The sequence below is a fragment of the Podarcis muralis genome, chromosome 13, assembly GCF_964188315.1.
Source record: "Podarcis muralis chromosome 13, rPodMur119.hap1.1, whole genome shotgun sequence".
NCBI classification, from domain to species: domain Eukaryota; kingdom Metazoa; phylum Chordata; class Lepidosauria; order Squamata; family Lacertidae; genus Podarcis; species Podarcis muralis.
The window spans coordinates 22,933,045-22,945,669 of NC_135667.1; the positions used below are offsets into that span (position 1 = coordinate 22,933,045).

The window sequence follows — 12,625 nt, forward strand, 5'->3', positions numbered from 1 at the left end:
CTTTTAAAAAAATATAATACACCCTCTTTCATGGAACAGCCTTCACAGATTGTGATTGGTGAGGGCATGTAAGACACCATCCTCCTCTTCCACCTCCTCTCTCTTTCTCTCTGTCACACACACATTGTTGTAATGTGTTCAGATCATAGTTACCATAACACATATTTAATGAATATTGCATTTATTTATTGTGGGTGTGATGAAAGTATCATGCTGGCAATGCTTGGACTGGTTAGTCAATATTTTGCCCTCTATATTCTATTGCTGGGCACAAGACATTAGTAAGCCTTTCCTCATAAGTGCCAATGAAATGAATGAATGGATCTGGTATACTTCTGTTTGCCCCTGCAAAATGACTCCTACAGGAATATACAGTGGTACCTTGATAGTGCTTCTATCATAAACATCACATGTTGTTTATTTAACCAGACTGATTCATTTTTGTTCTACAAAGGGTCCCTTTCTGCATCTCCTACCTCCCATAAATTAATACAGCTCTAAGGCTTCAGCAAAACTTAATCTGACCTGCTTATTGCAGAATCAAGATCCCCATGTTCAAGGGGGAAGTCATTTTGTAACTATTCTCTTTTTCTATTTCCATTGGACAAATTATATCATTTAGGGAAAACTCATATAGTATTCTGAACAAGGGCCTTGCCTTGCCTTGCCTTAAAGTAACTCGGTCTCAATTCACCTCAACATGACTCTGACGCATCTTTTTATACAATATGTGAAGGAGCACAGCAAATAAATCACTTGCATAAGAGACTGGTTGAATTGTGGTATCACATCCATAGGCTTCGGACAGGGCCACACACCCCGGAATCCTTTATCAATATACGGGGCAGGTGATGGCGCTACGTCCCCTCTTTCATCTACAGAGCAATACCAATGCATAACCACCAATACCAAGAAAGTTGTGATGATTTGCTATGAGGTAGGCAAAAACCAAGTGGCTGTTGCCAATTTGCCAGGCCCCTCAACAGCGACCAACCAAGGTCCATACCAAGGTCAAGGAACGAAAACCTTATAGGGTGGGAGGGTGGGGAAAGCAGCAACAGCTGGCAGGCAGCAAAGAGGGAGATCCCTGGCTGCGTCCTGGTTTAAATCAGGCAGGCCACACCCCCAGAGCCAGCTGATTACCTGGCCAGGAAGTGACACGGCCGGGAATCCCCCCGTGCGCGTGGTGGGGCCGTGAAACCCGCTACTCCACCTCCTCTGAAGGTCAGAAATGGCTTTTCTCTCTTTCCAAGAGAATAGAAACCACATTGAACTAAGTACAAGTGAATGATTCTACTTTGATTTTGGGAAAATATAATACCATACCCTCCAACACAGTGATAGAAAAATCCAGGAAAAATCTTACTGAACACCATATTCCCATTTTTTTCCCCTCATGAATGAATGGCGGTGGTTTTGGTTGTCACGAGCTCACATGATTTTGGAAGACAATTTCCCCAAGGAATGGTACCCAAAAATGTGTGTTTGTGGGCACTGTGCAAATTGCACGAGCCCAACCCTTTAAAAAGTGAGGGGGGGGGGTTAAGAGGGAAAATTGTGGTGCAAAATCTTGCAAGACCTTGGTGACCAAAAATGCGACTGGCCTCTCATGATAAAAATTGGGATACCTCAATTTTTCTGAGACACTTGCTGGGTATGCCATACAAGTTTACCAGACTGCTCAACTCCCACTGTTTTTCCAGTTGTTTTTCTGTATGTAGCAGAGACAGCAATGTCTGCAGATGGGGAGATGATTATCACCCCTATAATTATGGACACATAATTGCCCTGCTAAACAAACTCCAGAAAATGTATGTTCAATGCCTTGAGAATATAAACCACAACAAAAGAAGTACTTATAAGAGCCTTCTCCAATGCTCAGAGCTGGCACAAAGCATAAAGGGCAGGAAAGGCCCTGTCATTCTGAGCTCTAACAGTTTTATGATAAGTTTGCAGTCTTTGGGTGTGCTGTGGTTTCTTCCAGACTAAACATATTTTGAGTAGCTTGAACAATCTGCACCTCACTGTATCTGTTTCTCCCAGCAGTGCCTCACTTACAGATCTTCCTAATAAAGAAAATACAACTTCTGTGTGCAGGCAGAAAAAAATGTACAATCTTGCAGTTAAGAACTGAGGTGCATTAAATAGGGGAGAAATCAATTAAAATCAATTAAAAAACATGAAATAGGAGCGGAGGAGATGGATGCAGTCACCTTCTTACATCAACTGATCAATGTAGGAATGGGGTCACATCTTGTCAAATTAAGTTGAAACAAACTCATCTGAATAAAAGTGGCATTGAAGAAAACAGTGAGGTGTGTCTGGCAGTAATTTCTTGTCCCCAAAATGCTGATGTTATTGATACTGCTGCTTGTTTTTTTCCCTCATATTGTGAGTAAGAGCCATTCAATTCTTTCCAGCCTGAAGATGCGTTTTGACCTATGCAAAGTAAGTAAGACCTACTTCACTTCACAGGAGTTTTCTCAGCCAGGAAATCTTGTCATTGGGTTTATTGCTTCTCGGTTTTACATGATGCACTTCCCTACAATTTCATCTGAACTGTCCTCTTCAGCACCCCAGAAGGAACTCATGTAAGTCACCCTCTTTTTCCTCTCTGTAGAATTAATATTTTTTATCTCACATAAATTAAGAACAGATAATAATGCAACAAGAGGTCTTTTCCTCTCTTATAATCTGAAATGTGAGATGTAAATCATATGTTGATACTTCTGAACTTTTATTAGCTGCACTTTCAGCATAGGTGGGTTTGTTTATTTTTTAGTAGATGCAAACTTGGTGCATATTTTATCACTTAATTCTACTGTTACTTTTTTGCAGTCTACTAATTTGATAAATCTAGTGTTCCATATGATATGCTTATGCAATTTCTTTCTGGACACCTGAATTTAGAGAGCAGAAGGGCTGCCTTGGTGCAGTGCTTCTTTAAATCTGTTTTTGCTCCAGATTCATTTGTGTAAATAAAGCAAATAAAGGAATATAGCACAAGTTTACAGTGTTGTGAGTTGAGGCCCCGTCCCCCCTTTATGATGAAATAAGACACATGGACACAAGTGTTTTAGGTAAATGGGCTAAAAAGGCCACAACTTTATTGGTTACAGAATGTGATTGGTATTGGTTTAGGCATTGAATCCGAAGGGACTAAAACTGACTCCTGCCCGCCATGCAGGAAGTCACAGAAGGGTTAACAACCTGCAGGGGGAGCTTGTTGATACAAATCAACTGGAAGCTTTCCCCTAGAGTCACTGGAGAGTCGTGCCATGGCCCTAGTCACCACCTGGGCTTCGGACAGGAACCACGACCACTGGATTCCTTTAATGGAAGACCCTTCAAAGGGAGTGGTAGGTGATGGCCACAACCTCCCCTCCAACACACAACACATTTTCCAATGCCTAACCGCCAAACCTTACAAAGTTGTGATGATTTGCTACGAGGTAGGTGAAAAATCAAGTGGCTGGTGCTAGTCTGCCAAGAGGAAAAAAATCCTACCAGGCCCCTTCAACAGACAACCAACCGAGGTCCATAGCAAGGTCAGGTATTGAATGCACGAGAATAGAGGGAAGGAGGGAGGGGGAAGGGAGGGAGGGAGGGAGGGAGGGAGGGAGGGAGGGAGGGAGGGAGGGAGGGAGATTCATGCATGCAGGAAAGAAACAGGCTGAGCCACATTCCCACACACATTTAAGAGTGGCAAACCACGCCCCCCCCCCCTAGTAAGCTGTATTGGCTGGCTGTGGGCATGACACAGGCCAGGGACTCTCTAACTCAGTGGACCATCCACGCCCCCTGCAAACTGTGGGAAGCGAGACCCGCTCACAACACCTCACCTTGGGGAAGAGGAGAGGCTTTTTCTGATTCATTTGTAAATAATGCACATGATAGCCCTACCCTGGAAACATTCCATTGGATGTCCATGAGTTCTAGACTAGAAATATTTCACAGCTCTAGAATATGTAGAGCATATGAAAATAGTTTTTCTGAATTGTTCAAAAGACTATAAGTCTATCCAAAAACCCTTACAACGGCTTTGTTGCAATGGATTTGCAGTAAAGTACACCTTACATTGCAATTTGTAATGCAGGAAATATTCTGTACACAGCAGATTTTCCTAATGAATGTAGAAGATTGTTCCTACTAAATAAATAGATCCGCCTGTTTTATTTCCTGGAGGGGATAAAAAATATGAGAAATCATTTTCTGTGTGCTTCTTTGGTTCTTTCCCCCCATCTGTTTATTATATCTAATCTAATTTGTATTGCAGTGTGGTGCCCAAAAACTACCAGGAGGTTCTTGCCATGGTATTTGCTGTAGAGGAGATAAACAAAAATCACCATATTTTGCCTAACATCACGTTGGGCTTCCGAATCTATGATAGCATGCACAGGGTTGTAGTTACTTCTAAGCTCTCACTGGACCTGCTTTCTCCACGGCATATTTCAGCTCCAAATTATAAATGTGATCGCCAGAACAATTTGATGGCCATTCTTGGGACAAAGTTAACTGAGATCTCCTTCAGTTTGGCCAGTATTATAAGCATGTACAAGATTCCTCAGGTGGGTGTTTTTGAGGATAGTACTGAGATTGTGTGAGATATGAGCATCCAAAATGCTAAGTAAAGAGTTAATACTCACAAGGACTGCAACATTCCAGGAAAGAATCTTGTGAGGTCATATAACTTGTGCATGAGGCAGTTGTGTAAGTTGGTACAGTTATGTCAATTAATAACAGTCTTTTTGAGTTAGAGACACTAAGCAGTAGGCCTGTTCACTTCTGCTGCAGTCTGCCTCAAAGTTTGTTGGTCTGTAAGGGTTTTAGTCTTAGTGATAAGCGGAGAGGGGGCTTGGAGGGGCATTTCTCCATCTCTGCAGCTTGAGCTCCTGCACTTCTTTGGAGAAGAATATTAGACAAACCCTATGACTACTGAGACAGCTTTCCAGGAACCAGTGGGTTACACCCTAAATTATGTTTACCGTATTTAGATTATTTCAAATTAAATGCATCAAGATTGCCTTGGCTTGATATATCCATTGATCATTATTTTTTCCTGGTAAATGAAACATTCATTGAACCCAAAGTAGTGGCTGTGGACAAAAGTAATCCATATTAGCAATGCATACCCTTAATCCACACATTTTCTGTGCTTTTCGTATCATGTGTTTGCTTTTAGTTCACCTATGATTGTCTTGACTCAAGGGTGACTGAAAGAAGGCAGTACCATTCCCTGTACCAGATGGTCCCTAATGATGTCCATGAGTACAATGGGTTGGTCAAGTTACTTTTGCATTTCAAATGGACATGGATTGGTCTCTTTACTATGGAATACATTACAGGAGAAATTTTTTTGGAAGCATTAGTTCCACAGCTTACCCTGAATTACATCTGTGTTGATTTTATACATAGGATATTGCCATTGGCTTATGCTGAAGGAATGACGGATTTGCTCCTTAGTGAATTTAATAAAATTTCTATTGTCATGACAAGCAAAGCCAATGTTTTTGTGGTCTATGGTAGTTCCATGTTGATGGACATTTTGATTGGGTATCTTCATATGGCACAACTTTCTCTAGGTAAAGTATGGCTAGTGACAAGTCATTGGGATTTCAAAACCACCAATGAAAGGAGGTGGAATATGCACCCTTTACAAGGTGCCTTATCTGTATCTATACACTCAAATGAACCCCTGGGATTCAGGACATTTCTTCAGAGTCTGAATCCTTTTGAGAAAAAACAAAATGATTTGATCAAGGATTTCTGGGAAAAGACCTTCAAGTGCTCATTGAAAAATAATAATGTGGGTGAAGAGCCTAAGAAACGTTGCACTGAGGAGGAGAAATTGGAGAGTCTTCCATTACAAATCTTTGAAATGAGCATGACTGGCAGCAGCTATGCTGTGTACAATGTTCCTCACACAGTGGCACATGCTCTACATGCTATGTATCAATCTAGATTCAAAACCAAATCACAGGTGGCTAGAGTGGATTTGCAGAATCTGCAGCCATGGGAGGTAATTTTACCCACAGCACAGTATTTTCTCATTTTGGGTGGCCTAGAATACCATATTATTCCACAGCTGTGTAAAAAAAAATTAAAATCTCATGTACATAAACAGATTTTACATTCAAGGCTTTTTCTTTCCTATCAAATAGCTTGGTGAGAATGGCTGGCTTCCCTGTTTGCTGTGTTATACATAGCACTTTCACTAATAAATCATTCACTTTTATGTCATACCTCCTATATGGGCAAATTTTGGTCAGGGCTGCTGATCACATCTTCACTGCTAGATAACATACCAGGAACCCTTTTTTAAAGAAAGAAACAGGAGAATTTTTTTACTTTTTCATCTTTTATTAGAAAGCATTCTCATCATGTTGAGTTTTTGCCTGCGCCTGAAAATTACTCATTTGTCTCTTCCCAAGCTCCTTTGGCTTGGTGGAAATGTATCTTGCTGCCACACCATCTTCATTGATACATTTGGATACTTTTGAACCTATTGTTGTTTTGTGTGATGGATCCTAAGAGGGATATACAGGTTTTTGACCCTTCTACTGAATCAGGTGGAGGCTGAGCCACCTCCAAGTATGCAGAAGTGATGACTCCTAATGAGTTAGCTGCCAGAGACCAGGCTGCCTACCTGAAAAATAACTATTACTCAGGTGTGACAGGCTGTTCCTCAAAGACCAAATTTCTTATGATATCTTGATGACCTGCAGTTATGCTCTGGGTGTGGCTCTAAGGCCCATAGTTTTAATCTGACAGTTTCTGGTAGAGAGTGATGGCACAACTTCCCTACATGAGTTCACTGGCTAGAATAGTAAGAAAACTTTGCAAAATAATGCCTAAGATTGAGGACCTAGTTTTTGTCTATGATTGGTTATATTTGGATGCAATTTTAAACCAAGATGATGAACTGAACCTTTCAAAACTTTACTGTTTTTAAACAAAACTTCCAATATTCTCTAGTATTTTACAAATTAACTTTAGAATGATTTTTTTAGGGTGAAACTAAATTAAGGGTTTTTTATTTCATAAAATGTCTGGACTGGCTACACACACACAACTAGTGCACACCTCTCTGAAAATTATGGTTGTATTCACCACTCTGAGGATTCAAACATTTTACCCCTTTCTATATTTTTTGAATGTAGCTCCATCCCTTTCTAAGAAATCTCACATTCAACAACAGTGCTGGAGAGACAATACAGCTTAACGATAATGGAGAGATAATGGCAGGATTTGATGTGACCAACTGGGTAATGTTTCCAAATCAATCTTTTGGTAGAGTCAAAATTGGAAGGCTGGATCTTCAAGCTCCTCCAGGCAAGGAATTAACAATTCAGGATGAACGCATTGTGTGGCATAGAACATTTAACCAGGTGAGCTAGGAAGACTTGTAAATCTTTTTCTCCCAAATAACTGCAAATGGATTGTTCAAATGTGCCTGACGACTTTTTTTCCATATTGTTACATACACTCCAATTAGTGCACCCCATTCTGCAATCAGCAAAAGGTTTCAAGACTTCCAACTTCCAACATGTACCCTGGGTTGGTTTCATTTAAAGGGGGCACTGGAGACTCAGAAAATGCTTGCAATGTAAGGCTAATCTGTACATATATTCACAGTAAGCATAAGAAATTGGTTCATAGCCCTAATTTCCATTGATTTCCCATCCTTCCTCCCATGATCCCAGGGATGGTCACAGATAAAACATCAGCAAATCAATCAAATGCAACATTCATAATACAGAAATAAAACAAGAACTAATGATTTAATTGTGCACAGAAAATAAAAAAGGCAAAGAATAAATGAATAGCAGCTGGCCTTATGAAAGAAGAGTCTTTTCAATTGCCAGCAAAAGAGTAAATGGTTGGCAGCAGAACTACATAGGAAGGGGGATTCAAAAAATGGAACATTAAAACTAAGATGGCCATGGGGTAAGCTGCTTACTTGCTGTCTTCAGGTAGTAATTTTATAAAATACGAGCAGGAAAATATATGGGGATATCATTCCCCATCTAATCTCCCCAGGCCCCAATGGGATTAGAACCAGCAATATCACAGCATTGTATTGTCCTACTAGGGAATTCAAGTCTATGTCTCTTTCAGAATCAGTTTCAGGAGTGCTAACCATTTGATCACTTTCACAAACCCTTCAACGTCATCTTTGGGCATCAGAAGAAGACCAGCATCTTTATCATGGGCCAGCAGCAAATTGGTAGCCAGTGCCATTCTCTCAGCAGTGGTGTGACTGGTTGCCAATACTGTGTCCCAGTAAGCAGTCAAGCAATTTGCATCAACTTCAGCCTCTTGACCAGCCTCAAGGGATTCCCCACATGGACACCGGGTTCTACAGCCCCCCTTGTTTCAGATGCTACAGAGAAGTAGAGTCCATTACGTCAACTCACAAGGATACCATGGCCAATGGCAGCAAAAGCCATTGACATGTCCCCTGCCCTTCTCCTCATAACCAGGCATGAAACCAGACTGGCATGTGTCAGCCATGATACACTGGAAAAGAGATATAGGACATAGTATAGAATTAAGTGTGTTGGAAAAATTGTGGAGTAAGGATTTAAAATTTACAGATTGTGAAACGTTGAAAGAAAACTTCATGAAGATTGTATATAGGCTGTATTTTATGCCGAGTAAATTAGCAAAAATGTATAAATCAGAATTAAGTACCTGTTGCAAGTGTCAAGAAAAGGAGGGTACTTTTTATCATATGTGGTGGACATGTAGATTTCTGCATTATATATCATTATATATAATGATATATAATGAAATCAAGAAATGTTATAAAAAGACCAGAAACCTTCTTACAAGGTATATTAGGAACAGAAGTCCTCACAGAACTGCAGAATTTCTTTAAGCAATTACAGCAGTCTGAGGTATATGCTCAGAAATAGAAAAAGAGAAGGAACCCAACAAAGGAGGAGTGGCAGATACAATTATTGGAATATGCAGTATTGGCAAATTTAACCAACAGAATAAGAAATCAGGAAGACGGCGTGTTTAAGAAAAAGTGGAAAATGTTTACAGAATCCCTCAAGAATTATCCAAAGCAAGATAAAGTGTTAGCAGGATTACTCTAAATGTAGCAGTTCAAATTATTAAAATTATAGTGGGGGGGAATTGAATAAAAGGGGAATTAGAATATGTAGTCTTAATTGATAAATATATGGAACCATGGAAGGGGGAAAGATAAGTATTATTCAATGTGTGGTGATATTCAATGAAATGCGAATTGTAATGAAAATGATAAAATTGGACATTTATTTATAGATTCTTCCCACTTCTCTGTGTAATGACAAGTGCCGTCCTGGATACAGTAGGAAAAAGAAGGAAGGGGAGCCTTTTTGCTGTTATGAATGTGTTCCTTGTCCAGAAGGGAAGATTTCTAACCAGACAGGTAGGAGATATGGTTGTCACAGAGGTCAATGTGCCTTTGAAACTTAAGGTAGGTGTTTTCAGTACATTCCTGTACTACTAATTATTTTAACAGTATCATAACTGTTTTTAATGTACAGTTTTAAAATGTTGCATCTGTTGGGATCTGTTGGTAAAGGGTGAGTAATAAGTTGAATATTAGTAAGTGCCGAATGAATTCCACAATTATCCAGCAAGACTGACGTGACTATATTTGGTGTTCAACTAAGTTGTTGTGCGTGCAGAACAAGGCCTGCGCATGCAATGGAACCTCCCTGCTGTTTCCCCCCTGCAGCACCTAAACCCATTCTGGGTTTCCCACAAGGCTCCAGGGAATAATTATGGAGTTCATGGAGAATAGGGGGAGGACAAGGGGGGAAGTGTCAGTGCATGCGTGGACCTCATTCACCATGTGCTTGGTCCACAGAGTGCTACATTGAAACCCACCATATGGCTTTAAAGGGGGGAAACAATCATCAACAAATGTGCATTATCTTGTTTGAATGCTGAAAATATTCCATATGCAGTACACTTTCCACCAACAATGTAAACAATTCCTTTTCAGAAGTAGCCCAGTCCAAATTTAAGACATGTAGTAAAATAAGTTACTATTTAGACTTTCATGTTCTGACATCAGCAATTCTGGCCAGGGCCTTAGAAGGACACCAAATGGGTTATATTATATATCTTTTGCTAACTATTGGTATTGGAAGTAACATCTCTGATTCTATATTTCACTACAGAACTTTATTGTGAGACACATCACATCAAGGGGAAGCTGAATTTTCAAAAATTCATCTTCATTATAATTTTCCAATGATATATATAACAGAAAAATTCAATACGCATTCCTTATTCCATTTTTATTAACCCCACCATAGAAAAATAGATATAAAGCAAAAACAAAAACAAAAAAGATATGTATATTGAGAAACTGAAATTACATGATCTGAGAACCTATTCATCTCAATTTATTTCTTCAAATAAGTAAAACATGTGAAACAATAGAATGATTTATTTATTTATTACTTATACCTCGTCCATCTGACTGGTTTGCCCCAACCACTCTGGGCAGCTTCCAACAGATGTCTTTGAAAAGTTGCATAGTTATTTAACTGTTTGACATAAGATGAGATGACATTCCACAAGGCAGGTGCCACCACCAAGAAAACCCTCTGCCTGGTTCCCTATAACTTCATTTGTAGTAGTGAGGGAACCACCAGAAGCACTGGCAGAGGAAGAGGAGTGCGGGTGGAACGCATAGCCCCCGGCAGTGCGATCCCAGTAAGTGCCATCGCAGCTGCCCCCCACCCGCGCTGGGTGCCACACCCTTGCAGGCAACAAACCCCACCCCAGGATGCGCACCAGCCCCGCCCCCACCTGCTCTCTGCCCCCTGGTGCTGGAGCATGAAGCTCCGTGACTAACCAGAAGGCCCTCGGAGCTGGACATTATTGTCTGGGATGAAGAGGGCCTGAATATATACATATTCCTATATACAGGGCCTGAATTGTGATCAGAAATGTACTGGGAGCCAATGTAGATCTTTAAGACCAGTGTTATAACATCATGTTCATTAGGATGGAAGGTGGCTGTGACTTTTTAAATTAGTTTTATGCTGTCTGCTAGTTCTTCTAGGGCTGGCATAGCTTCCCCCCCAGTTCTGGACTAGGATCTGTGGAATAATGTGCCATATACCTCAAAACACCTTTTTTGCTGATATCTCACATCTGATGGAACTGTTCTTTGCTTAAAAGGAAAGATGGATAGTCTTCGCATGTGAGGAGTTTGCAGATGAATGACAACCCTTGGTTAATGAACTTGGAAATGAGGAGGGATTTAATGCAGCTCCAACAATGACTATAAAAGTATCCAATTTTTAAAAATTTTATTCTAGATATGGATGCCTGCACCGAATGTCCAGAAGATCAATACTCAAACTTCCACCAGAACCAATGCATTCCCAAAGTCATAACCTACCTTTCATACGAGGAACCTTTAGGAATGACTTTAGCTTTGTCTGCTCTTGCTCTTGCTCTGATCACAGCTTTGGTGATAATAATATTTGTGAAGCACCAGAACACACCCATCGTCAAAGCCAACAACCGAAGTGTCACCTACATTCTTCTCGTATCCCTCCTACTGTGTTTCCTCTGCTGCTTGCTTTTTATTGGAAAACCTGGGCAGCTAATTTGCTTACTCCGACAAACAACTTTTGGCATCATATTTTCTCTTGCTCTTTCCAGCTTGTTAGCTAAAACCATCACTGTAGTCCTGGCATTTATGGCTACTAGACCAGGATCCAGAATGAGAAAATGGATGGGGAAAAAGCTGACAAACTCTATCATGTTTTCAGGCTCCTTTATTCAAGCAGGAATTTGTACCCTTTGGTTGAGTATTTCTCCCCCATACGCAGATACAGACATGTACTCCGTCAATGGGGAAATTATAGCAGAGTGTAACGAAGGCTCAACTGTCATGTTTTATAGTGTCTTGGGCTATATGTGCTTCCTGGCCCTTGTCAGCTTCACGGTGGCATACCTTGCTAGGAGGTTGCCAGACACTTTCAATGAAGCCAAATTTATCACTTTCAGCATGATGGTGTTCTGCAGTGTTTGGTTGTCCTTTGTTCCTGCCTACCTGAGCACCAAAGGAAAATACATGGTGGCTGTGGAGATCTTCTCTATCTTATCCTCCAGTGCTGGGTTACTGCTTTGCATCTTTTCCCCTAAATGCTATGTTCTTTTGTTCAGGGCTGACTTGAATAACAGGGAGCAACTAAAATCTGGAAAAGACTAAGTTATATGAGAATTAAGAACAGATAGCACTTTCCCTCCCCCCCTCCCTTTCAAGTATACTATCTGAATGGTAGAATGAATAGTATAATGACCGACAAATACAGTACTTCACAGAGGTTAAATATACCAAGAAACATCTTTTCTAAAGCTTTCTAAAGCTTTCATGACCTGAAAATTAATCTCAACGATCTTAATGGACATTTTCTTTGAGTGAAATTATTTGCAATTCAAGATCCACAAGGTGAAGTTGCATATTTATTCTCTTCATACTCATCAGCCAAACAGAATTACTCTTCATACTCTTCAGCCAAACAGAATTATTGACTGAAATAAATATTCCATGAATAAATATAAAATAGAGACTGAAGGCAATAATATTATTGTTATTTTC

At 40.2% G+C, this 12,625-nt stretch overlaps 1 protein-coding gene across 1 annotated transcript; it reads left to right on the top strand.

Moving 5' to 3' along the window:
- Positions 1 to 7,291: 7,291 nt before the first annotated feature.
- Positions 7,292 to 12,260, top strand: LOC114583132 (vomeronasal type-2 receptor 26-like). The gene is made up of 3 exons (XM_077918327.1): positions 7,292 to 7,388; positions 9,295 to 9,421; positions 11,334 to 12,260. Exon 3 carries the CDS (start codon positions 11,336 to 11,338, stop codon positions 12,233 to 12,235), a length of 900 nt encoding a protein of 299 aa, XP_077774453.1. The 5' UTR covers positions 7,292 to 7,388; positions 9,295 to 9,421; positions 11,334 to 11,335; the 3' UTR covers positions 12,236 to 12,260.
- Positions 12,261 to 12,625: the final 365 nt, after the last annotated feature.